Genomic DNA, 26,111 nt, shown 5'->3' with positions numbered 1-26,111 from the left:
CATCATGCATTGACATTGCCAATGTGTTTGTCTTTTGGATAGTGTATACCCATTGAGGCACACAGAATACAGGCACACGTACATGCATATATGAATGCTCGGGTCGGTACACATACAGACATCAATTTACACAGAGCAGCATAGCAATAGGAACTCATTGCACGGAGACCACACAGTTTCTGAATAAGAGACACAATCAAAGATGTTTGCAGAAGCATACACATATATGTGCACACACACACACAGAAAACAAATATACTCATACTGTGACTGGCAGGACATATACAGGTTTTTATAAAGATGGATTGATGGACATTAAAGTGTATATATACGAGGATCGATGGAATTGTGAGTGTCGGTGAACTTATGGAGAGATGGGGGGGTCATGAATGAAGGCGTATATGGGGTGGATGCAATGGTGGATGGATGAACTAATGTTGGTTGATTGGCTTGATGGATGTAGAAAAAACATTCTGCATTTGTGATGTTGACAGTTTGATTTGTTTGATTTTTACTCTGCTTAGGGCTTTGACATGTTTCAAAGTTCACACTTTTTCTATTGGCTAGATTCTTCACAAAAAGTGTGCCTGCATAGTTACACAGGTTATCACCTTCAGTATCTGTGAGAAAAGCCTGTAATGAAAACATAAAATAAATCATGTTTAGGTGATTGTGACAGAAATAACATCTGGTGTACTTTAAGAAAGTAAAAACATTTATTGCATTTTTACGGCAAACTACTGTGAAAGGCTTTCAGGCAATTGCAAATAATGCTTGCCCTCACCATGGCTACTGTGTGAGCACAGTACTTTAGTGTCATGCCCCAGTGAAGTGAACAAGTCACTAATCCCACATATAAACTTCACAAATAATACGTTCCTCTCGAATCACGAACACTAGAATTGTGCATACAACGTTGCCTGCTTGCTATCCTACAAATAGATTTGGCGTTGCAAATGCTAAAAGGAAAATAAAAGGCAAACTTTTAAAGCAAGATCTGGTCCTAGCCCCACAATGAGGATGCCAAGATTATCTTTAATAGACTGAGTGCAGAATGGCTAGATTATGCTCAGATTTCTATCCCAATTCTTACATGTGAGACGAAGCGGAGGATGTTTCACTTTTAAGTGTGCTAAGCATGAAGGAAGTTAGAAATGTCAGGCGTTTCTCCTAAATATACCACCTTAACGTAAGCGTGTTTATTTCTTGACTTCACGTAGATAATTCCTTCGTGCAATGTTCTCAGTTTCACATGCAGAAACACTCTTATATCAAACGCCAGCCTCTCAGCAGGTTAGCTACAGTTGAGGGTTCGTGAGCTTTCATTCTGAAAGAAGTACACTACTGTTCTCCCCTAGGCCCAAACATTGATGTTGGCACACAACACTTCCCATATTAGCAGGAATCAATGAAGGTAAACGTGGCCTTCAATTCGCATAAGTACACCATTGCCTAAGGAACTGCACATGAATATAATCCTTTGAAAACAGACTTTAGAAAAATAGATCTGTATGTTTGGGCGTGAATGTCTGTTCTTTGCTTGATTGAGGCAATAGCTGGGTTGCATACCGTACTACAGTTTACCCCACACGCCCATCTTTTGGAAGTGTCTGCCTGTTTTAAACATTTTTCAGTGTCAGAGGGTGAGAGCCAATGAAGAGTTGATACTGGAAGAGATCAGACTACTCCAGCAGATGGGTTAATGGAACACGGCTCATTTATCACATGCCGTGTAACATCTGTGCACTACCAAACATAGGGGCAGATTTATCATTATTTGACGCAGCACAACACAGCATGACAACTTGCTGTGCTGCACCACATCAAATGGAGAGGACTGGAATGCACCATATATACCAAATATGGTGCATTCCTTCTCTTTGCTGGCGCACTATGTGCTGCCTTGTGCCAAGGGTGATTGCATGGCAGGCTGGTTTGTTTTTGTGAAGAAGAACAATCCTTAGAGGCGTTTTACTCTTTCTTAGTATGCTGTAGATTGCAGCACGCTTAGAAACAGGAACTAACAAGGAGAAATAAAGATATTTCACCCCGTTGCATGTCTGTCGGTAAGGCACACAATTTGGATGCCTTCAAAGGTTTGCTTGTCTTGCTAAATCTACAAATGTGACCAAATGCATGAGTGGATGCATGGAAACACCCATGCTGGACCCACGTAATGCCTTTTGGGTGCAGAGTAACTCAAGACACTGACTTGTGCTGGCTTGTGTTACTCCAGATTTACCAAGCCATGCAGGGCCTTGCGTGATGCAAGGGCAACACAATCCTTTGATAAATCTGGGCCTACCATGATCTCCTGATTTGAAGCTAGATAACAAGAAATGCAGGTTAGCGGTTGTGACGGACCGTTGCACAGTTAAAGCAGTTAAGTATGTCATATCGTGGGGGCTCAGATGTTCATCCTCGCAAGGCTTTAAATTCATCCTTGCTAGAACATGAGTGTCTATTGTGTGTATTGTACATTGATTTTGTCACTGCAACTGGGGGTTGGACGCCATGAGCCATAGGATTGCTTACAATCGAAAGTTACATGATTTCCTTTGAATATGTATATCTTCCATAGTGGAAGCTTGCCTGTTTTTCAAGAATACAACTAATGATTGTGTTATAGTAAATGTGAGACACGTGGAGCACAAAACATATCAAATAGAACAACAAAACGTTCTAAGGGAATTAAGGCCCATATTTATACTTTTTTAGGGCCGCATTTGTCATTTTTTTAAGCAAAAGCGGCGCAAACTTGCAAAATACAATTGTATTTTGTAAGTTTGCGCCGTTTTCGCGTCAAAAAGCAGCGCAAATGCGGTGCTAAAAAAGTACAAATATGGGCCTAAGAGTACATGTTCTCTTAGCTCAAAATTGGGGTGTGCAGAGTTACGAAATTTTACAAGTCAGAATATTTCTCATTAAAAAAGTTATCTTCGGGTAAAAGTATGTTCACTTCACCCACCCCTCTTACAATGCGTTTTCTCTTTTTTTTACTTCATTTTGTAAACACACCTGCTACAGATGTTTGAGTGGAAACCTCCGGTCGTTAATTCAAATTCGAATGCAAGATCAAGCGTTTATGCTTCGAATGTCAATAAAGTGATCACTTCACCACAAGGGTTATTGTCAGATATGTTACTTAGAATGTTGCAATGCTCCAACACCGGAACGGAAAGACTTGTGTACAGAACAGCTCGTCCCCACCACCTGAAGTAACATACTCCTGCCTGTGTTTTACTCCAGCAAGCACCACCCCTCGATGCACGTGTTCGCAGAATCCCCTCTTTCCAGTTAGCTGCACTCCACGACCCATTGCTTCCCATACTGGGAACTGTGCAGTATGTTGAAAAGCTTTTTGTGGTTTGGCACCCTGCCAATCCCACTGTTCATTCAAAGACTATATTCATGATAATCTGCTGAGGAGGCAGAAAAATAAGCGCTGCATTTTTTTCAGAATGTTTGCTCCTACTGTCCTTTTCTACCAAAATTAGAACATGGTTTTGTAATCACCTTGGTTACAAGGGGATTTTTTAAAAACACATTTTTATTGACCGTTTCGATCCCCACGGTAAAAGAAGACTTTCAATCAGTGTCCATACTTACCATTTAAAGTTTAACTCATTACATCGGTGGACACATTCCGGTCATCATGGTTGTTATATAACAGCATGCGGGGCTGGTGACTGAGCAGATGAAGCAATAATCAACAGACCAATGCTCCGTCAGCCTCTCTTACCTCCAGCATGTCCTTCTCTGTCATTTGAAAGATCAATTCCTTCATGGAGGTCTCTCATCAGACTTCTTAGTGAATGCCTTCAGCGTGGCATCCCATATCTCCAATCTACTTGTTAGTCGTTTTTATTGCTATGGTGTGCTGAATTGCTATCCAACAGAAGACTTACCTCGCGACTGAATTTCGACACCAACAATATATTGGTACAAGAATATCGAATACAGAATCTCAAGGGACAAACTATCGAAAGATATGCGCATAGTCAGAAGAATAGATACACTATTCCTTATTCCACATCTGCTTTGAATATGTAAGTATCGCATAGGTACAGATATGTGGAGTTATGTATAGAAAACATACACTTACTTGTCAATATTTTATATTCGACATTCTGTCCTTGATATTGTGTCCCATGTATATTATGGTTTCAGTATTCAGAGTGCACATTGCAGAAAATGTCGGATCTCAATACCTTGGTGAAGGGGGCCCTGTGCTGACTTCCAGTGCACTAGTATTCTGCTGTCCTAGTACTGTCAATGTCACCTTAACAAAGCCGTTCTTGTTCCTTCTCTTGCCTCCCATTCGGGAATCCAACCAGTAAACATATTTCCAGTGTCGCCATCACTGAGATGTCGTCTGTTTTGTTGATTGGTATACTTTTATCAGTCTAGTAGTGATACATAAAGGGGTGATCCCATATCTGGTAGTGATCTGCATTGGGCAAGTGACATCTGTGGCAAAGTCCTGACCCAGTTACACAGATATTTCCAATTCTGACGAGTGTAAGGTAGACCCTGTACAATAAATTGAATTAGATTAATTCAAATTTGCTGTTTCTGGACAGTAGAAGTACGTAGGCCACTATTTTATCCCAGTTATTGACATCCAGCTCTTGTTCGTGGATTCTTTCCAGTGTGTTCTCGTGTTCTTAGCCCAGTGAGTGGATGACAAGCAGACGCCATAATATGGCCATAAAGATGTGATACTATTCTGTGCCCTGTTCCCTAAATCAACAGTGCCTGCAATGCTCCACCTCTTGATGGCTGTATGTTGTTTTATGCATTATAGCCAGAATACTATTTTTCTTCATAACAGCTGTGTACCCCAATCATATCTCTTAATGTAAACCTCTTCTCAAAGTTTTCACTTGTCACTATACATCCCGTGTTTGGCAAACGTAACCTGCTTGCATAGGAAGTGTGGCCTCAAGTTGTCAGTGAGAACCTACCACTTTTTATTGAATTCAGATTTCCTATGGGATTTCTTGACTACTCATGTGGCTCTGTAGACTTTGACACTCTTAGGTCTTAACTGAGGGATGTATCAGTGTTATAGTCATATTTTTGGTCAATACTTGTCTGTTGGAACTGGAGAGTATATGGATGAATCAGTGCAAAAATGCAGCTGAAAACTTCATGAAGGAGTCAGTAACACTGACCTGTGACATATTAATGCCCACTAAGGGGAAGCAAATGAAAGTCAGATCACATAAGATAATTGTTTCAATAAACCAGTATCAAAAGAAATTATCATACTCGGCATTAAAAAAAGAAAAGCCAAATCAGAAGGAGAATACGCTGCTTACTCAGCCGAACCAAAGAAGAGGAATATGACAGTATGCATAATGATGAGAAAGTTAGAAAACACAGCCAGTGATGAATGAAAACCTACGTATATTGCAACTTGGATGAAACTGTGTAAAAAGTGGATGCTGCCGTTTTCTATCATGATGTATAAGCAGAGAGTTCAGTGCCATCCACCAGTATCCGACTTGGCTTTTTCTACTCCAGCTCCGACTGGGAGATTGCTACAGACTCAAAAATCTCATTTAATTCAATTCTCATTATGTGCTTCTCTATAAACATCTACATTTATTTTATAGAATAAATGGTTGAATGGCTGACAGAGTAACTCACTCACCGACAGATTGACTGAATGGCTGAATCACACACATGCAACATAACTGACTTATAATTATGAGGACAGGCCATTGACCATCATGAAGTAATGAAGTGTGCCCACACACACACACACACACATATTCACTGACTTAGCCACACACACATTTGTTCACTCACTTGTACTCTCACTCTGTAACTGACACTCTATTTTGTTTCAGGGTCACAATTAAGCAGACCTTGTTTTGAATATTTTTGAAAAGCACTACCACTTTCTTTACCGACTTCCAAACACACACACGGTGCCTTGGGGCTTATCATGGGCTCTCTCAAGTCCCAGTGACACCTTTATTTTCCACTACCACTCAATCATGACCACTACAGCCTCCTGGCCTCTGAGTGCCTTCTTCTACAATTACAGGTTAGTGTGGGCATAACCTGGCCTCTCCTGCAACTTTTTGACATGAGCTTTTCTAGCTCGTGCTATGGCCTTTTGGGAGGTTGTATACTCCACAAACAGGTTTACAGCATCTAGAAGGCTGACAATGCACCTGTCCTTCTACATTGCTGATCCTCCTAAATGTTTACTTATTTTATACACAGCCTTGAGAAAGTCATCTTAGATGAAACAAGTGTCAGCTGCCTCTCTCTCATCTGGAATAAAAGAACATACAACCATTTGATACCTCACCTGACTCGGATACAATTATTGACATTGGACTACTTGTTAAAACTTGTGTATTTTTGTGCCTGATAGCTTCTATTCTTTTTTAAAAGTATGCCTTCCGACCCTCCCACATTGGTTTGACTGCAAGCATTTTGACAGTGGCCCGTAGGTTTGAGCATAGTCAAGCAATAAGCTTTATTGATTTCAATGATTGTATGCTCTCAGCATCTGTAGATATTGACTAATGAACAGTGAAGCACAGCGTCTTCATTCTTTAATACTGTTAAATCACACATCTTGAAACCTTCATTGTTTTATAAATGTTAGTAGCTGTCAGAATACGTGATGGGGAGAGTCACCTTTTGCTTCCTTAACCCATTATATTAGTGAAGGATAGCTGCTGACCACTGCTGGCCTCCCAGCCAGGTCCAGGTGCCATACCATGACGGCCAAGTGCCTACTATATGCGTCTGCAATACGTAGAGTGAATTCAGTTACTCATCATGTTAATGATATTACTTAGTATGGATTTTGATATTAATCTATGTCACAATAGAGGTGAACCCAGTAATTAAACATAGGGCCTGATTTAGATGTTGGCGGTAATGGTCCCGCCATCGGGTTTTCGACTGAAAACCCATCTGCCGCCGTGACGGTACGCCTGACGTGTTTAGATGTTGGCGGTCCCATAGCTGAAAGCCCGCATTCGAACAGCGGTCTCCAGCAAGAAACACCACCCAGGTCGACGGTGGGGTAGGGAATAGTGGCTGCCAGCGCGACCCCAGCCACTCTGCCTGCCATGCAGATTTGGATGTGTCTTACAGCCAAACAAAAAGTGGCGGTCCAACCTCAACTGCTGAATTGGCAAGGAAAGGGTGAAAACTCACCTTTTTTCCCGATTTCACCTCCCTTCAGGACAGGACACAACTGGACAACACTTGTCGTCACTACTGCCACTAACCCACAGAGAAAACATGACTCCCCCCATCGCCGGACTTGAAGGTAGGGACGCTGCATTGCCAGGGTACATTGCTTGGGCACTGCACAGGAGGTCGGGATCACTGCAGGCATATTTCACAGTAAATATTCTAAATCACAGTGATGTGCTGTGAGAAAACAGGGCTGATTGCAGAGGCCCCCTAACTTTTTGCCCCCATTTTCCACTTTTTGCTGGTGTTTTTCCTGACTCTGATGGTGCCCTGGGTACTGCTAACCAGTCCCAGGGCCTGTGCTCTGTGTAAAATCAATATGCAAATTAGGCCAATTATAATTGGCTAAGTCAACCTACCTATAAGTCCCTAGTATATGGTAGGGCGTATAGGTTCAGGGACCACAGCATAGGTAGTGCACTCATAGGTGCACTGCTGAGGTGCCCAGTGTCATTTTAAAGGCAGGCCTGCCTTGCCCGCTGCTTTTAAATTGAAGTTATATGTAAATTCGACTTTGGAATTAAAAGTAGTTCCAAAGTCTTAAACAACCTTATTTTTACACATATGTCACCCCTAAGGTGGGCCCTATGTGCCCCTAGAGCTGGGGGCCATGTAACTATAAGCAGGTACCTTATAAAAGTAGTTTTAGAAGCCCTGGTGAGGTAAAAGCAGCCAAATTAGTTTTCCCCTCATTGTAGTGAATAGCCTTCATAGGCTAGAACGGGAAGACTTTATTTTAATTTTAAAAGTCCCCTTAAATGGCAGATACAAAGAGTTTGGTATCAAATTAATTGTTATAATAAATCCCACAACTTCCAGTTGTTGGATTTAATATAACTTGTTCAGGTAAAGAGTTTTAAACTTTACCTAAAAAGTTGCCAATTTCAGCCCTGCATTGTTTTTGCTGCTGGGCTCTGATTGGCCAGCCTCTGGCAGCCTGGCCAGTCTGCCTTGATGAGGTGTGAAGTGGCCTGGCTTCACACAAAGAGATGTGCCTGTGAGAGGGAATCTCCCCTCAGCAGATGGTGAGGCAGGAAGGGGGAGGGCGGCCAAACTAGTCTTCAAAGGCAGAGAAGGACATTTGGAGCAACCCAGCAACACCCCCACATCCTGCCACTCCAGACAACTAGGTGCCCCCTTGATTAGATTAGGAGAGGGCAGGAGAGGGGTGTGTTTATGCTTTTTAGCCACACCAGTGGGTGGGATCAGCCAGATGTAACCTCCAAAAATGATTTTCAGCCATGATAGATTTTTGAGGAATGTTGCCTCTTGGGATTGATTTTTGCCACACTTCCCAGGAAGTGATCATCACAGGGGGAAAGACCCTGCACCTGATTGGAGAATCAGGACCCCCCTGTTTTTCACCCAGGATAAAACTGGAGGACCTGCACCCACACCTCAGTTCCCTACCACATCCCTACCAGGAAGAACTACAGAAGAAGAAACACTGCCCTGCTGGACCCCTGGCCTGCACCTGGAACCTGCACTCAGAAGGACTGCACCAGCTGCACACTTGGGCTTCACCACAAGAAGGACTTTGCCTGGCTTCAACTGGTTCAAGTAGGGACTCCCTGTTTGCTACACGTGAAAAATTGCTAACCAGAGTCCCCTGCACCAACTCCTGAAGAAATCAACCAGCTGACCACTGCCCAGTGGCCAAAAAGGAGTTTGCCTCAGTTGCATTCTGGGAGTTGTAGTCCACACCCCCAAGGATCATCTCAGAGCTTCTGGACCCTTGGGGTGAGCTGTGGACCCCAAAAGAACCTTAAAAGAACATCTGGGAGAAGACCCAGAAGTTTGGAGAAGTTCTGAGAACTTTTGAAATAAAGCTCCATAGAGGGACCGACCCGCCATGGTAACTCTAGCTGGCTTGCCTCAACCGCGACCTGGCCTGATTTGCAGGTTTGTCCCGGTGAAGAAAATCTCCAAAAAAGAGACTAAGTCCGAACGTAGAAAGTTGACCGGGACCTCCCAGCCAGCGTATCCGAGGAGGGCTCCATGGACGTCGGATCAAGATCCAGGTTTACCCCGGTCGAAGGATTTTCACCCCGAAAAAACAACTAAGTCTGAAGGTAAAAATCTCCACCGAAGGTTCCACCGACGCGTATCCAGAGAAGAGTTCCAGGAGGTCGGATTGGACTGGCAGGTTCGTCCCGCTGAAGAAAATCTTCAGAAAAGGGACAAAGTCCGAAGGTAAACTTTTGACCGAGGCCTCCCGCGGGCTATAGTCGAGCAGGGCTCCATCTCGGTCAGCCTTAATCTTTGACTTTGCCCCGGCCGAGGTGCAACCAGATGACCCGATTGGCGCTTTTTGTTTCTATGCGCTAAAAAACAATCATTCTTTAAAAATTCATATTTCCGGTTCCCCTTATCCGATTTTATTTGTTTTTGTGTCATTGTAAAGATAAAGATATAATCTATTTTTATAAATTGGTTTTGGATTTTTAAACTGTTTCCTGTGTTTTATTTAATTACTGTTTTGTGATTTTTGAATGCTTTACACTCTGTCTCCTAAGTTAAGCCTTGACGCTCGTTGCCAAGCTACCAAGGTTTGAGCTGGGTTTAATTTACTGAGACCTAACTGGACCTAAGTGGAGGTTAGTGGCCTACTGCTAAGTGTAGGTGCCTACCTGCCCTTACCAATAACCCATTTTCCAACACATGCATATGTTGGGGAGTCACTGTGTCACACAAGGCTGGGAACACACTGGCACAACACGCATATTGCACACACACACACACACACATAATTGTTGTGTGATCATTCATTGCCAAATGAATGCTGGTGCCACAAGGACAGTACAATAACACTTGTCAATGATGTTGAATGTCTACGCTTTGCAAGGGGACCTGTACTAATAGGCCTGTGCTATCTATTGTGTATGTGAGTCAGTACATGTATGTGTGTATGTGTGTGGATTGGCTAGTTGAGGTGAAGGGAGCTGGAGAGGATGATGTGGTTGTGTCTGTATGTGTGTCACTTACATGTGAGATCAATTTTGTGTATATTGTGTTGCCGTGTGACACATTCAGGTGAGTGGTGCTTTTGTGTGGCAGTTGGTGTCATGATGTGTGTAGTTGTGCTTGTGTGTGATTTTGTTTGTGTAGCTGAGTGTGTAATTCTGTTGGTTGTTGTGGATGTGTCGTGTGTCACTTGACCTTCTTTTTCGGTCTGCCGCCAACGTGATATGGCGATAACACCATCAAGATCTAAATCAGGCCCAAAGCTTGTTTAACATTCATGTGCATTACTGGTGTGTTTTACATGTCCTGAAAGTGAAATACTGCCAAATTCGGTTTTCACTATCCCTCCCATAGATTAACCTGGGGATTGCCTTTAAATACCTTTTAAGTGCAGTTTCCCACTGGGGACAAATAGAGGTATGGAGTTTGGGGTTCCTGAACTCACAATTTAAAAAATACATATTTTAGTAAAGTTGTTTTTTAAGTTGTATGTTTGAAAATTCCCCTTTTAGAATTTGGGAATTTTCTTGCTTAACTATTCTGTTCCTCTGCCTGCCTGTGGAATCAACATTTGGTTTAGACCTGCATACACACAAACGCAGCTGAGATGTGCCCTCCATATGCTGATGACCCATCAACAGGCTGATGGGTCTTCCTGAGCTAAAGTGGTGGGAGGCGTTGTCAATGACACTTGTTAGGGCTGTGCCTGTCCTCTCACAATGCTTTCTCCACCCACCTGGAGTGCACCTGGAGCCAGGTCCAGGCAAGGCAGGATCTTGTGAACAAGATGACCATTCTTTGAAGTTTGCCTACTTCAAAGTCAGAAATGAGTATAAGCAGTAGAACCAAAACCCCAAACTTTTAGAACACTTCTGGATTAAGAGGAGACTCTGCTAAGGAGAAGAGCTGAAGAGCTCTAAGTAGGAGTACTGCCCTTTTGCTGTGTGTGCTTTGCTGGGTTGGCCTGCAGTTGCTGCTTTTGGTTTGCAGAGGGCAAACAGTGGACTTTGTTGTGTATCCTGCTTGTGAAGTTTCCTCAAGGGCTTGGACTGAGCTTGTCTCAGGAACAGCAAAGACTTCACCCACCAGCCTCCGAGTTCTTGTGCTGTGGACTCCGACTTGCCAGGTGGCACCCATTTCAGTTCCTGGGCCCTTGGGAGTGAAAGCTGACCTAAAAACAAGAAGAACCTGGCACATTGACTCTGGACGGCTCCAGAACCGGTGCTAGTGCCCAACTCCACGCCACTGCCTGCACTGAAGCCGTGGTCCCTGCTTGAGTGCGACGACTGCGATTGACCTTGCAAGCCCGCTGCAATGCCTCTGAAGTCCTGCAACATTGTGAGTCCTGATTACTGAGTCACTGACATCTGTGACCCTCGACTCCTGTCACCCCGTGGTGTGACCGCAACCCAGAGAGGTCACCTCATCTCATCTTTACCCTCTGGACTCATCGTCCCAGCCGGGTCATAAGGAACCGTTGCCTCGTCGCTGACACCTCCTCATCTCGGCGTCCTCCACAAGAAACTGACGACTCATCTTTGTAAGGAACTGCCACCTCGCCTCCTGCGTAGCTTATGGAACCAATGTCCCACAGGCTCCAGCAACGCCTCACCTCACCGGACCGTGCAACGTCTTTGTTTCATTGTTTTCAAAGGTACTGTACCTGAGATCTGTACAACTCCATGCCCAGCCCCGCACTCCTTCGCGAGTGGTGCTGGGCTGTTGGGAATGACTATCACAATGCTGTGATAGCATCAAGTGGAGCTTTTGTGTTTCTAAGCGCTTTGTTGGAATTTAATCTTTAAAAATTCATATCTTTGCTTGTGTATGTTGGATTTTTGTAGTTTTGTTCTTGTTGCACTTGCATACATTTTGGCTATTTTTCTAAACTGGTGTACCTAGATAGGGTGTAAACTGACTGCCAACTAGAGACCCCATTTCTAACAATAAATAATATAATAACATTACATTCATATGTGCTATGACCATCCTTATGAGTTCATATGGTACTTAGTAACTCCTCAAGTAAAATAGCGTACCTGTGGAGTTAGTAAGTGCCATATGAACTCCTAAGGACCATCTTCCCGAAAAACAACATGTGACTCCTACATCATGTTATGGCATGATCACAGTACCCTCAGTCGGGACTTCACTAAGTGAAGTGATAAATCAGTGGACTACAGGTGTCCACAAAACATATACGACTGGCAGACCGAGTCAATTGAGACACAAATTAGGGTCTTCAGACAACGTATTTGTTTGACAATGTGGATAAAATGTGTGTGTGTTTGATCATGGTAATGTAATGTTAATGTATTATTTAAGTATCTTTTGTGGTTCAGAAAATGTCTAAACATTTACTGTGTACATAAATGTCGCCCAAGATTTGATTAGGGTTCACCTATATGCTGACTTAGATAAAAATCTAAATCCATTTAAGTAATAACATCAACATGATGAATAAAGTCTCCATGTTGATAACTGAAATACTTGTATTGAATTTATGGTTAGTGAAGTAAACATGTTTGCTCACGTTTATTCACTCTTGACTTGAATCCCTACCTACACTATCCTTAATGGTATCCACCTTGATTGTTATCTGAAAATAAAACAGTACAACCCTGATTTAGATTTTGGCAGACCATTGTGATGGATATCCCATCTGCCAAAATCTAAATCCCATACGATATAATGGGATTTAGATTTTGGCTGACGGGATAGCTGTCACTGTTGTGATGGAGTCAGTCGTCCGTCAACATCTAAATTAGGAACTAGTACAGAGAAATATCGGGTTAAATTAATTCAGTTTTGGTGCTGCGGCTGAATAACGCAGGTACTTGGTTCTGCACCAATAAAGGCCCGCATGATACATCAGCTAATGTGGTAAAGACTGCCTGCTAACTTCAGAAGAATAGCGTTCCTATTCACCCTTTTCCTAATACAAACTTACGTTATTATGCAAAATACCTTATCGAGGAAGGAACCTCTGTAGCCAGGGACATTTGCTATGAAAAAGAGGAAGTCACATAATAAAGTTTCCCTGTCAGTTAAACCACGTGTTTGTCTTGAAAACAACGTTTACATTTACCTGTGACGTCCCTCCTCTGTAGTATTCAATGGGAACTACAACTGAAGAAAAACAATTCCGACCTCTCTGTCCCACCGATTGAGAGAGGAAAAACATAACTTTGAAGTTGGATGTGAGTAGGCAAGACTGTACTATGATCCTCCTTCCTATCCGGTGACATGCAGCAGGTCCTGATAGGTGCTCACCCATTTTCCCGAAAGGAGAAGCTGATATTTTCCAACTTTTGATAGAGAACCTGTGAGGTCCTTCAGAAGGCCCCATAAGGACCACTGGCCTGTCGCTACAGAAGGAGGCGCAGATGCTAAGGGGAGGAGATAGTATCCCTACTCATTTCATAGGAAAGAATCTCAACACCAGAAACTCAGAAAGCTAAGAAATGTAGGTTACGTTGTGGAGAGGAATGGAGAGGATTGAGTTTTGCAATAAATTTCCTGTATTGCATTTTAGTTACTGATGCTGGGATTGTTTCTCTCTGTTTCTTGAGCCCAAAGCAGGATATCGCTTCTTTGTTCTAGTCAGCATTGAGGAAATCTGATTGCATGATGTTTTTTTGTTGTTAAATTTAGTTCCGCCACTGATCACGTTCCTGGACATCCCAGCACTGGACCATCATTGGTGCATCCCTTTCAGCGTCCGAGGGAATCCAACGCCTACATTACAGTGGTTCTATGAAGGCGAGCTCCTGAATTACACACAGTTCATCTGGAGTAAAATCCATGAGACCAGTAATAAGAGTGAACACCACGGCTGCCTTCAGCTGGACAGCCCCACCCACATTAATAATGGTCTGTACACGCTGCGTGCACAGAATGACTATGGGGCCGACGAGCGGCAAATTCACGCAGAGTTCATGAAGGATCCTGATCCGGGTGAGTGTTCTTAGAAAGTACTCTGCATGGCAGCATGGGGAGGGCTGGTGATGGGGGTGATCACGAGTGGGTTATTGCTGCTGGCAAATGAGCATTTTACAAACCATGAGAAAGCGATCAGCTGGATATTAATGGAACAAAGAGGAACACCGTGATAATGAGGGAGGGATGCTTTTTCCACATAAAAAAGCCTAGTCGGGAGGGACCCGTGTGTGCTCTGGGATTTCACTTATGTGACTGACATTGCGTTTGTATGGGAACAAGCAAACATCTCCAGTCCCAGGATGTTCTGCCCAGCCCCTCCACTGTTTGGCATAAATATCTCTGTTACATTTCTCCATCTGCAAATCTGGAGATGTCAACATTAAAATAACCTATGAAAAAAATACTAAACGAGGTGCATTATCACAAACTGTCATTTCACAATTTCACCTCTGGTTTTGGCTTTCCAGTGAGTAAAATTACCCGATGGTGAGTACATTTATGTAAGACATGTTAATCATTGCAACCCAGAGTCAAAGATCACAGAATATATTTAACCACATGAATACGTGTAATAGCATTTTCTATTCAGCAGTGCCATCTTACAAGTACAGCTGGCTAAAGTTGTATTTTGAGCATTGAAGAGGGTCAGTAACTCTGGCAAAAGTATTGTGTGCTCCACCCTTGCCCAAAGCCATGGCTCACAGCTGGATCAATTCCTAGACAGCCGGGCAGATGAATCTGTAAACTAAGCATGGCACAATGACATGCTACACATGACAGTAACAGTTCTGCGAAATTAACAATAAGAACAGAATTGGTACATTTTTGATGGCCACAAGTGCAACCATCAGAGCAGTTTGCGGAGTAGGAACCCTCACAAATGTACGGAATGGATAGGACTGCACTATCATGGCGGACACTTAACGATGGGGCACAGTGGGCTGCAATCTCGCTTTGTGACTTGCAGCGTTTATTGTGCAGTATTATCCTTTACATGGCTTAGATGATCATTGAAAGAGATCATGCTTGAGATTGGTAAGGGTTGCAGGCTAGTGACTGACGGATGTTTCGCAGAAGACATGGTAAGGCTGCAATGAACGGGGCAAGCTCCACTCTGGTGCTGTGCTAGTGAGTTGAAATTTGGAATGTGATGCAATAAGGTTTTGTTTTTGTTAAAGTGGTGCCAGCTGAGGTAGCACAGCTTCAAATATCGACTTATAATATCGCCTGCTTATAACGATTCTCAGACTCTCCATCAGTGCTAGGATCATGTTTATACTCTTTTTCGTAGCATTCAGATACCTAGTTACACCACTTAGGAAAAAGGAAACACCTCCCCTCCAGGATATTCAAGTAGAAATCCATAAACCCAATACCGTGCCATTGAGACTTGCGTGCAGAGGAGACGGACTTCACATGTCTGGTCTCATTCCAAAATCTTATCCATAGGTTACAATAAATGTGAATTAGCTGTGCACACAGGTAACCATCAATAGAATAAGATTACATGTTACCAGAAAAAACACTTGGGATGTTCGCACCCCACCAAGCACTAGGGTGGCTATTGAGATACACCTCCAGCGTGAGTTTGAGGGTTGGCCCAATATATTGGTAATTGGGGTGGTGTTTACACTCCAAGGTCTTTGTAGAGTGGACACATGCTTCTCTGTCCAAGTCCCAAAATTCTGGAACCTGTTGTTCTTACACATGCCTCGTGCTCCCATCCTCCAGCACATCCCTAAAACAAACTTCTGCAAACAAACCCCTGCAACTATGAATTTCTTCCAATGCAAAGCAGCCACTTGCACCTATAGACAATATAGATGGTAGTGCATGCTCTACAAACAACCTGGCAAAACATAACATAGCGGCCTTTGGTACAGAAACTGCATTGTTAGTGCAAGTGAAGCAATGTTAGGACTTTGATCACGTTGCACCACTTTTAGTGTCTGCTATGTTGTTTGGCATAATAGAATGAATGGTCACTACTTCATAATGCAGCATCCTCAAATCAAAATCAAATCAAGGTTTATAAAGCGCAGCTACTCACCTGTAAGGGGCTCAAGGCGCTAAGGGGGTTTGTCCTCTGAGCTTCATTTGAAGAGCCTGGTCTTAAGGTCCTTCTTGAATTGAGGTAGCAATGGTGACTGCCTGAGGTGCAGGGACAGGGTGTGCCAGCTCTTTGCTGCAAGGTAGACAAATGATCTTCCACCAGCCGAGGTCATTCGTATGTGGGTATGGTGGCTAGTGCTTTTTGAGCTGAGCCGTCTGGTGGGGTAGCATATTTGGTGGTTGAGGTCCTCAAATGACATGGTCCACAGGCTCATTAAACCAGCTAAGCACACACATGCACATGGACATGGCATAGGTGGGCGAGGGAAAAGCAAATCCTCTAGGACGAATCACATCTTTCTGAAGTGGCTCAGAAAATACACCATTCTAGGGATGATCTACAAATTGTGTAGTACAAGAATATCGCGTGACATAAATGTTGTGTCTAAAATACAATTTACAAAATAGCACACAACTGGAATTATTTATAGAAAATCTACACCTCACTATTTCGGTTAATGGTATTCGGTACAAAATATTTAAGCCAGACAATATTTCTTTAGATGTATTCTGATTTACAACCCTACAAATAGTTAGGGCCTACCTCCTCCTTGAAGGATGGTGGAGGAGGGTGGGTGTTGAGAGTCACCATGAAGGCATGTGCACCCACTCCTTAGTCCCACGTTAAGAGTGGGTTTCAGTGCCATTGTCTGAAGGATTGCACATTTGGCATGGATAAAGGGTGTTTACCCAGGTTTTTTTTGGCAACCTGCCACAAAGCACAGGAGTAGATACCACCCAGGCAGCATTTCCACAGGTTAAAATAACATATAGCATGTTACCTCTCATTGTGTGGTGTCAAGCTGGAATCAGGTGCAAATTACACACCAATTAACTACAGCAACCCTGTTAACGCAGGTCAATGGGTGTGCTATTTATACCCGCCTTTAGTCGATCTGCGACTAATAGTATATTAGTTTAGTTTAGTTGCTGTGTGACTGTACATATGGTGGAGAAGCAATGTTCTATTGGAAAGGGAAGAACAATAAATCGGCCTGTTTATCTGATGGCAATGCACTATGGTAAAAAGAGGCAATTCTTTTGAAAAGATGTTTGCCACAGATGGGCTCATATAGACAACACCTTTTAGAAAAATAGATGGTCGTTTATATTGTATTTTTAACCAAATTGTTTTATTTGTTATAAGTCACTGTCCTGTGCCTGCAGTATGACCTACGCTATTAAATTATTTTCTAAAATAAGTAAATTATAAATACAAACAATGGGCAATAGTTGTATTCTTACTTTAGTTCTTAGTTTAGTATGCCAGCAGCAGTTTAGGATATTTAATAAAAATGAGAAAAGAGGTGTATTTTCTCGAGTCTTACCTTCAAGTGATAAAAAAGAAACTTGAGAAGCAAATACTGCCACACTCCAGTTTTCATTCCCCTGCCGCCACAACTCTCTATTGACCGTAGTGTGCAACTCCAGGCCTTCGCATCTGCCACTGCATCGAAGTTCTTTTGACTGCAGTATGCAGCCTAAGGTCCTCAGTACTGCTGCTACCCACAAGCTTCTGTTGGCTGAAGTCTGCAGCTCATTGCCTCGCATCTGCTGCTGCTTAGTTGTAGTATGCAAGCCCAGGATCTCAGTTTTGCTGCTACCCACAAGCTTCTGTTGGCTGAAGTCTGCAGTTCATTGCCTCGCATCTGCTGCTGCTTAGTTGTAGTATGCAACCCCAGGATCTCAGTTTTGCTGCTACCCACAAGCTTCTGTTGGCTGAAGTCTGCAGTTCATTGCCTCGCATCTGCTGCTGCTTAGTTGTAGTATGCAACCCCAGGATCTCAGTTTTGCTGCTACCCACAAGCTTCTGTTGGCTGAAGTCTGCAGTTCATTGCCTCGCATCTGCTGCTGCTTAGTTGTAGTATGCAACCCCAGGATCTCAGTTTTGCTGCTACCCACAAGCTTCTGTTGGCTGTAGTGTGCAGCTCATTGCCTCGCATCTGCTGCTGCTTAGTTGTAGTATGCAACTCAAGGATCTCAGTTTTGCTGCTACCCACAAGCTTCTGTTGGCTGAAGTCTGCAGTTCATTGCCTCGCATCTGCTGCTGCTTAGTTGTAGTATGCAACCCCAGGATCTCAGTTTTGCTGCTACCCACAAGCTTCTGTTGGCTGTAGTGTGCAGCTCATTGCCTCGCATCTGCTGCTGCTTAGTTGTAGTATGCAACTCAAGGATCTCAGTTTTGCTGCTACCCACAAGCTTCTGTTGGCCGTATTGTGCGGCTCATTGCCTCGCATCTGCTGCTGCATAGCTGTAGTATGCAACTCAAGGATCTCAGTTCTACTATTTCCCACAAGCTTCCATTACCTGCAGCATAGTTTGTGCTACTCAAGGCCTTTGCACCAAATTTGTAATGATTGCAGTATGTAGGTGAAGATTCTCAGTTCAGTTGCTGTCTCTATGGTCTATTGGCTGCAGTATAGAACTCAGAGCCTTCGTATCTGCCTACGCATCAGTGTTCCAGTGACTGCCGCATGCAGCTCAAGGTTCTCATTTCCATTGGTGTCCACAAAGTTTTAAAGGCTGTTGCATGTGACTCTAGATCCTAATGATTGTGGTATGCATTTCGAGGCCTTCTGATGCCTTCCAGGGTTCTAAAGACCTTTAGACCTTTTTATGACACTCAAGGCTTTCACTTCTCCTATTGCCCCCAGGGTTCTAAATACTGTTACGCAACTCAAGGCACTCGCTTGTGCCATGGCCCTGGTTTTTAAGTGTTGTGGTTGGCAATTTAAGGCATTAACTACAGCTGCTGCCCTCATTGTTCTAATGAATATGGCGTTCCATTTAACACTCATGCTTCCGCTGCTGTTCCTAGGGTTCTAAAAACTGCCGTATTCAACTCAAGATTCTCACCGCCATCACTGCCCTACGTTCTGACTGTGGTATGCCATTTAAGTTTCTCACTTCTCCTCCACCAGGGTTCTGAAACCTGGTAAGAAACTGCCACCACCCAGGCTCTGATGATTGTGGTATTCAGTTTAATGCTCTCAATTACGCCACTGCCAAAAGGGATCTAAAGGCCGTTATGCAACTTAGGTCTGTTGCTTCTGCCACCATTCTGGCGTCTGTCGGCTGTGGTATCTGATTTATGACCTTTGCTTCCACTGCTTCCGCCAGCGCTGTAAAGGCTTTGGCATGCCACTCACGGTTCGAGTTTCCACCACTGGACCCTGTTATGACCATGATATTCATTTTTAAGGCTGTCTGTCCTGCTTCTGCTCCAGGGTTCTTGGGACAGTGGTAAGCAAAGTCTAGGTTCTCGCTTGCACCGCTGCTCATGTTGCTAATGACTGTAGTGTGCGATATAAGACTCTACCGCTTGGTGCTGGCTGTGAAGACTGGTTTAAAACAAGGCTCTCACTTCCTTCAGTCTCTGCCTCCAGGAACCTAGGTCTGTAAAGGCTCTTATGGTATTCCATCCCAAAAAATCATCCCTGGTACTAAGCTGCACAGGGATCAAGCAGCATTTAACAATCAATTTCATCCCCTGGAAGGAGGGGACAGGAGCGAAGGGGACTGGCAGCGAGCAAGATTAGGAGCGCGAAGCTGAGAAACAGCTGTGCTCTCTGTCAAGCCGTTTGTCTTCATTTGGGATGAGGAAAGACCATGTGCAGATATTTATAGAGCAGCCTGAGAGCGGAGTGCTGGTCTGTCTGCCATAGCTTTCCTCATGCAGCGCTAGGCAAATGTTGTCTAAATGCTGCAGGTAGGGATGTCCTGTTGATCCAGCTACACTTTGGAGTTCTTATGTACACCCTGTGAAACGGAGTTGCATTGTATTCTTGGGATGAAACAACATCCAGTACAGTGTACAGCATAAAAAAACTCATGCATTGTGATTTTCAGTTCTGAACCTACAACTGTGTTCTCCAGACTACATATAGTGCCTGTGCAGATATAGCGCTGGAGCTACCTTCATGGGGTGTTCCATCATTTGCATGGAGGTTCGGCCCCATGCAAATGTGAGAAACATTTTGCATTTTTGCCAAATTATGGATACAGTCCCAAATGCAAGGACACCACAAGGAGGTGCACAGACTGTGTACCACAAAGAGGTGGCGTACAGTCTTTATGCTCTCCAACGGTGCCTTGTGAAAGGAAGGAAAGGGGGTACCATCAACCCTCCACAGACAACCACCCCTGTGGGTGGCAACAGCTACTCACTGCACCCACTTGCAGGTGGATCTCTGGCACCCTTTTGAAGTGAGGGCTTACAGCCGCTGTCGTGTCCTCCTGCATTGCCCCCGCACCAAAGGATGACACCAGAGACCAGTGCCCTGTGCTGGCAGCCGCCTTCACTGTGAAAGATGGTGCGGCTGCATCAAACATCTGCTCCGCCTTTCACTAATACGCTGACCCAGTCCAGTTGCAAGTTTTCTGCCGCTCTAGGTGCAGCGCATTATATGTAATAGGGCAAACTGTCCCAGTTTGCAGCCTGTGCACCTTTTCAGAGGTGCACTGTGACCTAGTTTGTGCCTGGCACACCAATTTAAAGGTGCATCATAGTGCAATTAGGAACACTGGGTGCTTTCCACAATGCATGTTTCTGTTACAAATTAAATTACTTCTGAGGAGACATTTAATAAATCACAATTATAACAAGTCGTTGGGTGATTAACTTCACCACCCTCGAGAGGCAATAAAGTTTGCATTGTATTGGTAGCTGGCATCTGGTTGCCACAGTTCACTGAAGACAACCCAGAGAAAATCGCGGGTAAGGATCGCCTTTTGTGTAACGCTCAGAAGTCACTGGAGCAGATCTATTATCCTGAGGGCTTGAAATTGAATTTTTGAAAGTGCAGGTAATTGCCATCCCAGAGTACCTGTTTGCTGGTAAGAAGTGCAGGTACTCCTTCATTAACTGAATTTCACCACTGCTGAGAAGTACTGGTACTCTCCTTTTTAATTTAAAGAATTGCAGATCCTTAGTCACTATTACTCAGTTTTGCGATTCTCTTTATATGAAGGCTGGCATGAGGAGTCAACCAACCTGGGGATCAAACTGTATTAAATTAGAAGGTGCTGTATTATGCTGCATAATTGGCTGTAAATTACGCTTGTTTTGCTTCTTCGTTCCACACAAGTTTTTTACTCATATATGTTCTTCTGCTGGAAGATTATGCATTTCTTTCTTCACTCCTTGGCTATCCACTCATGTACTTTCACCTCCTTTCTTGAATGATAGGACATATGGCCAGGTAAGGATCAGCTCTACATCAGGAAGTGTGAAGCATCACATGTTGCTTTAACATAAAGTTGTGCTGCTATTTGCAGTACCTTGGATGCGTATGTTCCATCCTTTATGTATAACCACAAACAATACCAGACAATCTTTCGGGTCTCTGCTACAGACTGCTGTTAGTTAACTGTGGCAGTCCTCCTGTTGTCTGTATATCCTCTGAATCCTGTAACACAGACCGAATCACAATTTGTTTGACCCCTTGGTCGAGAGGGGGCACTGCAGAACTGCAGACTTGCACAAGGGTGTTGTGGGACTGAGTCAATTTCTTGAAAGTTAATCAACCTTTCCACTAAAAGAGGTCAGGAACCTGCCTTGTTTAGGAAGGAGAGGATTATACCCCTTTTTAGATGCTCACTTAATAGCTAATTTCTAGTTGTTTCATATTAGCCCCCGTCAGTCTCTGCTACAGGAGATGGCATAGGACCATTGGTTGCAGGCACACTATGGCCCACGGACAGGGATACAGTGCCATGCCATCTTCACAGAGCCACGTTCCTAAGGGCTGATGTGGAATCACGTTGTTATGACTTAGCGCACAGACTGAAATAAGCTATCCAACTGTAAGGCCCTTGAACTGGTCGCGCTGCCCTGATGCCAGCCCTGCATAAACCAAATGTTTGTGGTGCTGCTCAACATATCTGTGAAGTCTATGCTTCCTTACAGAGGCAGAAAGGCCTATAGGGCAATCTGGCAGTGCCTGATGGGCTGGTCTGGAAGGTCAGTGTGTGGGCTGCTTGTTTTGGCTGTTTGTGGAACATTTCCCATAGTAAGCTCAAATCCATGGAGTCTTCCATACCTTGCAAAACACTTATACAGCATGTCTTTACAAGTTCAAAACTGCCCCAATTTGCAAACACAGGCCACTTTTTTGGCTTTTTAATTCACACATGGGAGTCACTTTTATTTTGGTGCCCTGGTCCATTTTCTTACCCTGCTTGCCTATGCTTTCCGGAAAATCCAGGTCTTTACGTAGCTTCTTAAAGACTAAAGTTCAGATTTCAACCGCATTTACAATGGAGTAGTATTTTACAACTGAAAAGCAGTGACCTCACATTGTGAATTCCACTTACCGGCAATAAGGCATTCCAAGGCAGAGCCCAATCTGTGTTTCAGGTCAACTTTATGATGGAGGTGGGACATAGGCCGTTAAGGTTATGAATTTAACAGATAGCTAGTTGTTTTAACATGGACCTGGGATTAATCTTTTGGAAGCGATTGTAATAGGTGGGCTGCACGATTTTGAGAGATTTACAGTTATTAAGATCCTTGGCCAGAGGGCCTGGATATAAAGAATGGGAGTAGCCGAGCCTTTAGCAAATTAATGACACAACTACCGATTTGAGGGCATCCACTAATAGGTAGGGCAGTAACTTCCTGAGCTCAGAGCAGGCGTTAAAAGGAGGTTTCCTTTGGTTACAGTGGACCTCTGGGTGCTTTGCAGGATCAGCGTCAGAAATTTGTATGGTAATCCTGCAAAGCGCCGGACTAGTGTAAAAAATTCTGATGTTAGTCTCCTAACTGCCACCATGGTGCGTTGTATTTTAAATACGGCGCACTCATGGTGGCGTTAGGGGGGAACTAAGAGGCGCAAGAAAAGTGGCACTGCACTGTGCGCAGCGCCATTTTTCTTAAATATGCCCCGTAGTTCTTTGAGCATTGGCAATCTAACTATTGTAGTTTGGTTTTGGCAGTCACGGACTCTGAAGTGATAATCGGCACAGGCTTCTCTGTGCTCATAAAATAGCAGCTAATCGGTGAGACCTGTTTCCTGAGTGCCTTGTTCAGCCAGTTAGTAAATGCTGAAATGATGTTTTCAGCAGATTTAGGCATTTCAAATGCTGAATCCTATAAAGTGTGTACAATCCAATCTTTGTCCATTTGATGCCATTGATGTCTCATTTTGGTCTGAGTTATACTTGGTTTTGTCAACTCTAAGATCAGTAAGGAGAAATGGATAAATGAGTGATCTGAGCAAGTACATGAGTGAAATAACAGCTCTGTAACTTTGGTAATATCAGCCCATAATAAAAGCAGAAGGTCTCCTATTTCATGCCTGGGTTTCTGAATATGCCACTGTACATGGAACTCAGCCAATTGTATCCTTTAAATTCAGGTGAACAAGATGAGGCTAGTTGAAATTCACTCAACAGTCCAAACAGAATATGACAAACATCTGCATGTCACTACCACAAAGAGGGGAATGTTCCTTTAAGCCACTTATCAGATGACAAGAAGGCCTCATACCTATCTGGACTCCGTTGATGTCAACGGAATTCTTTAGGTGTTCTTGGTTAATGGTAGATTTAAGAACATGTCGTAGCAGTTTGTACAGCTTGGACGGTGTTTAAAAAAACAGGATTTAACCTATTATTGAAAATTAACAGTAAGACTAGGTATGAATGATGGAGACTGCAAGGTTGACATTTAAACATACAATTGCCAGTACGGTTGATTCGTACTGTCCTTTATTAGCTAGGGCTGTTATTATACTGATGACATAATTTGGTGTCAGGATGTAGTTACTGGACCCTGAATCCCCATCTGGGGTTATACAGAGTGTATATTATGCTTAGTAATTGGCATAGCACTCGTACAGCTGCAGCAGAGCCTTGGGCGTTTTGTCGCGCCCTTAGAGCACTTCCCCTAACACATTTGCATGCATGTACTGTAGCTTACAAATACGCATGCTATGGAACAATAGAGGAAAGCCAGACTAATCTAGAACAATGACTTAATTCATTTTTACCTGGATGGGCATTGTAACACAGAAGCCTGACTTGATATCACTGATTCAAAAGACTATTTTAGGGGCAGGAAATGACGTTTCAATTGTGATTAGGCTTTTGAAAGGTCAGCAGGCCGACAAGGTGTGAGCTATGACTAGTGTAATGTTAGATGAAGAATTTTATGAGGGAAATCCACACTTGTATGCCAGTAAACCACCTCAAATTAAATGGCAGAAAAACTGAGATTATTGCCCGCTTCTGCCAATCTTTAATTTAGGGGTCTGCTGATTTGACACTCCGTTTGATGACAGCAGCCCAATCCAGCCCCTGTGGCAAGAATCTAGGAGTCTAATTTGATTTGCTTTTAACTCTTGGAGATCGTTATTCCAGTAGACAGGCCCTATTTTTCAATCAATGGGGTTTGAAACACATCCTTTTTCTCTTGCATTTACAACATAGGGGCCAGATTATGAATGTGTTCATTTGCAATTGCACTTGCTTTTCCTGCCAAAACGATAAATAAACTGGTCTACAAACGCTGTGGCTGAAATGACACGCATGCAAGAAAACCTGACTGCTCCTCAGCAGCTTGGATTAAGTTGCACTGACTTCCTGTTCGGCAAAGGGTCAAATTTAAATCCTTATGTTTGGTCCATACATCTTTGTATGATTCACGTGCCAGTCCTCTTTCTGGCAGGTTTAACCATTGCAAGCCCGGGTGCTTACTTAGGTCTGCCACTCTTATTTGTTAACTGCTCCTAAATTTAGGGGGTCAATGCTGGGCGTGCAAGCCCTTACAGTGGTGGCAGGTAGGCTCTGGAATGAGCTCCTTTTAGAGCTCAGTGAATGCAGCTGTAGACAGCTGCAGGAAGGACTGTCGTTGTTGTTCCCTCTTCACATGTTTAGAGATCTATCTATCGATCTATGTATATATCTATGCAAAATCCGCCGTTTTCCACTGCCAGAGCTACTGGGATTATGTGGCATGAAGGAAGAAATTATTTGACGCTGTCAACATTTCCATTGCACAGGAGTAATTTCGCATAATTTTGCATTAAGCGTATTGCCTGAAATTCATGACATTACACTATAATGCTTTGTTGTTTAATTATGCGTTGTTTACAGCATAAATTTACCGCAGATATATGGGAACAATGCAGGCAACCAGAACACAAGCGACTGCTGTTTGTGGTCCTTGTGATTTTTGTACAATTATTTTGTGCTAAATGTATCCTTGTGCCCATAATAGACACAAGAAAACATCTTGCATTTGATATAGCTCCGAATACTCATTTTGCATGTTGTGTAATTTACGCAAAAAGTTGCATATTTTCTGAAATTTTGTATAATTACGGTACAGCAAAATTTGCATTGCCATACAAATTGTGTGGCAAGGTAATCTAAATTATGCAGCAAACTTGCTAACTGCACTCCACAATCTCTGGCAGTATGATTTTGAGCTACAAACAACATTTTTGTGAAACGTGCACATTTTGTAAATCATGTGGCAAGTGGGATAAATTCATAATTATGTGATTAATACTGCAGACATAAAAAAACCCATACATCCACTGGCCCCCTCCATTATTCAGCATTCAGATGTTAATCAATGCCCATTATTAGCTGTACTTTGAAAAACATAACTTTTCAAGCGAACTATCTCCAAAATATGACAAAAACAATATTGGCCCACATCAGTTGTATATCATGTTTTAGTGCGTTTAATGCAAAAGAATGCAGAGGTATAAAACCGATATTTCACAGAGAACCATGAAATATCTGACATATTTCACAACTGCCTGCATTTACAGATTTGATCATCATAATGGCAGCTGCAAAACCACTCCGCAGAGCTTTAATATTGTTATTGCAAACTTTCTAACATGTTC

General features: G+C 43.3%; 1 protein-coding gene across 14 annotated transcripts in view; it reads left to right on the top strand.

Annotated features, from left to right (window-relative positions):
• Positions 1 to 26,111, top strand: part of NTRK2 (neurotrophic receptor tyrosine kinase 2) — a 445,567-nt gene that overhangs the window by 119,185 nt on the left and 300,271 nt on the right. For all 14 annotated transcript variants that reach the window (XM_069229668.1, XM_069229708.1, XM_069229703.1 and 11 more), the window contains one exon: positions 13,852 to 14,154. In XM_069229668.1, coding sequence (XP_069085769.1) covers positions 13,852 to 14,154 — 303 coding nt within the window. The remainder of the gene's footprint in view (positions 1 to 13,851; positions 14,155 to 26,111) is intronic.

The sequence above is a fragment of the Pleurodeles waltl genome, chromosome 1_1, assembly GCF_031143425.1.
Source record: "Pleurodeles waltl isolate 20211129_DDA chromosome 1_1, aPleWal1.hap1.20221129, whole genome shotgun sequence".
Lineage (NCBI taxonomy): Eukaryota > Metazoa > Chordata > Amphibia > Caudata > Salamandridae > Pleurodeles > Pleurodeles waltl.
The sequence above is the reverse complement of the archived record's forward strand: the minus strand, read 5'-3'. Positions and strand labels throughout refer to the sequence as shown.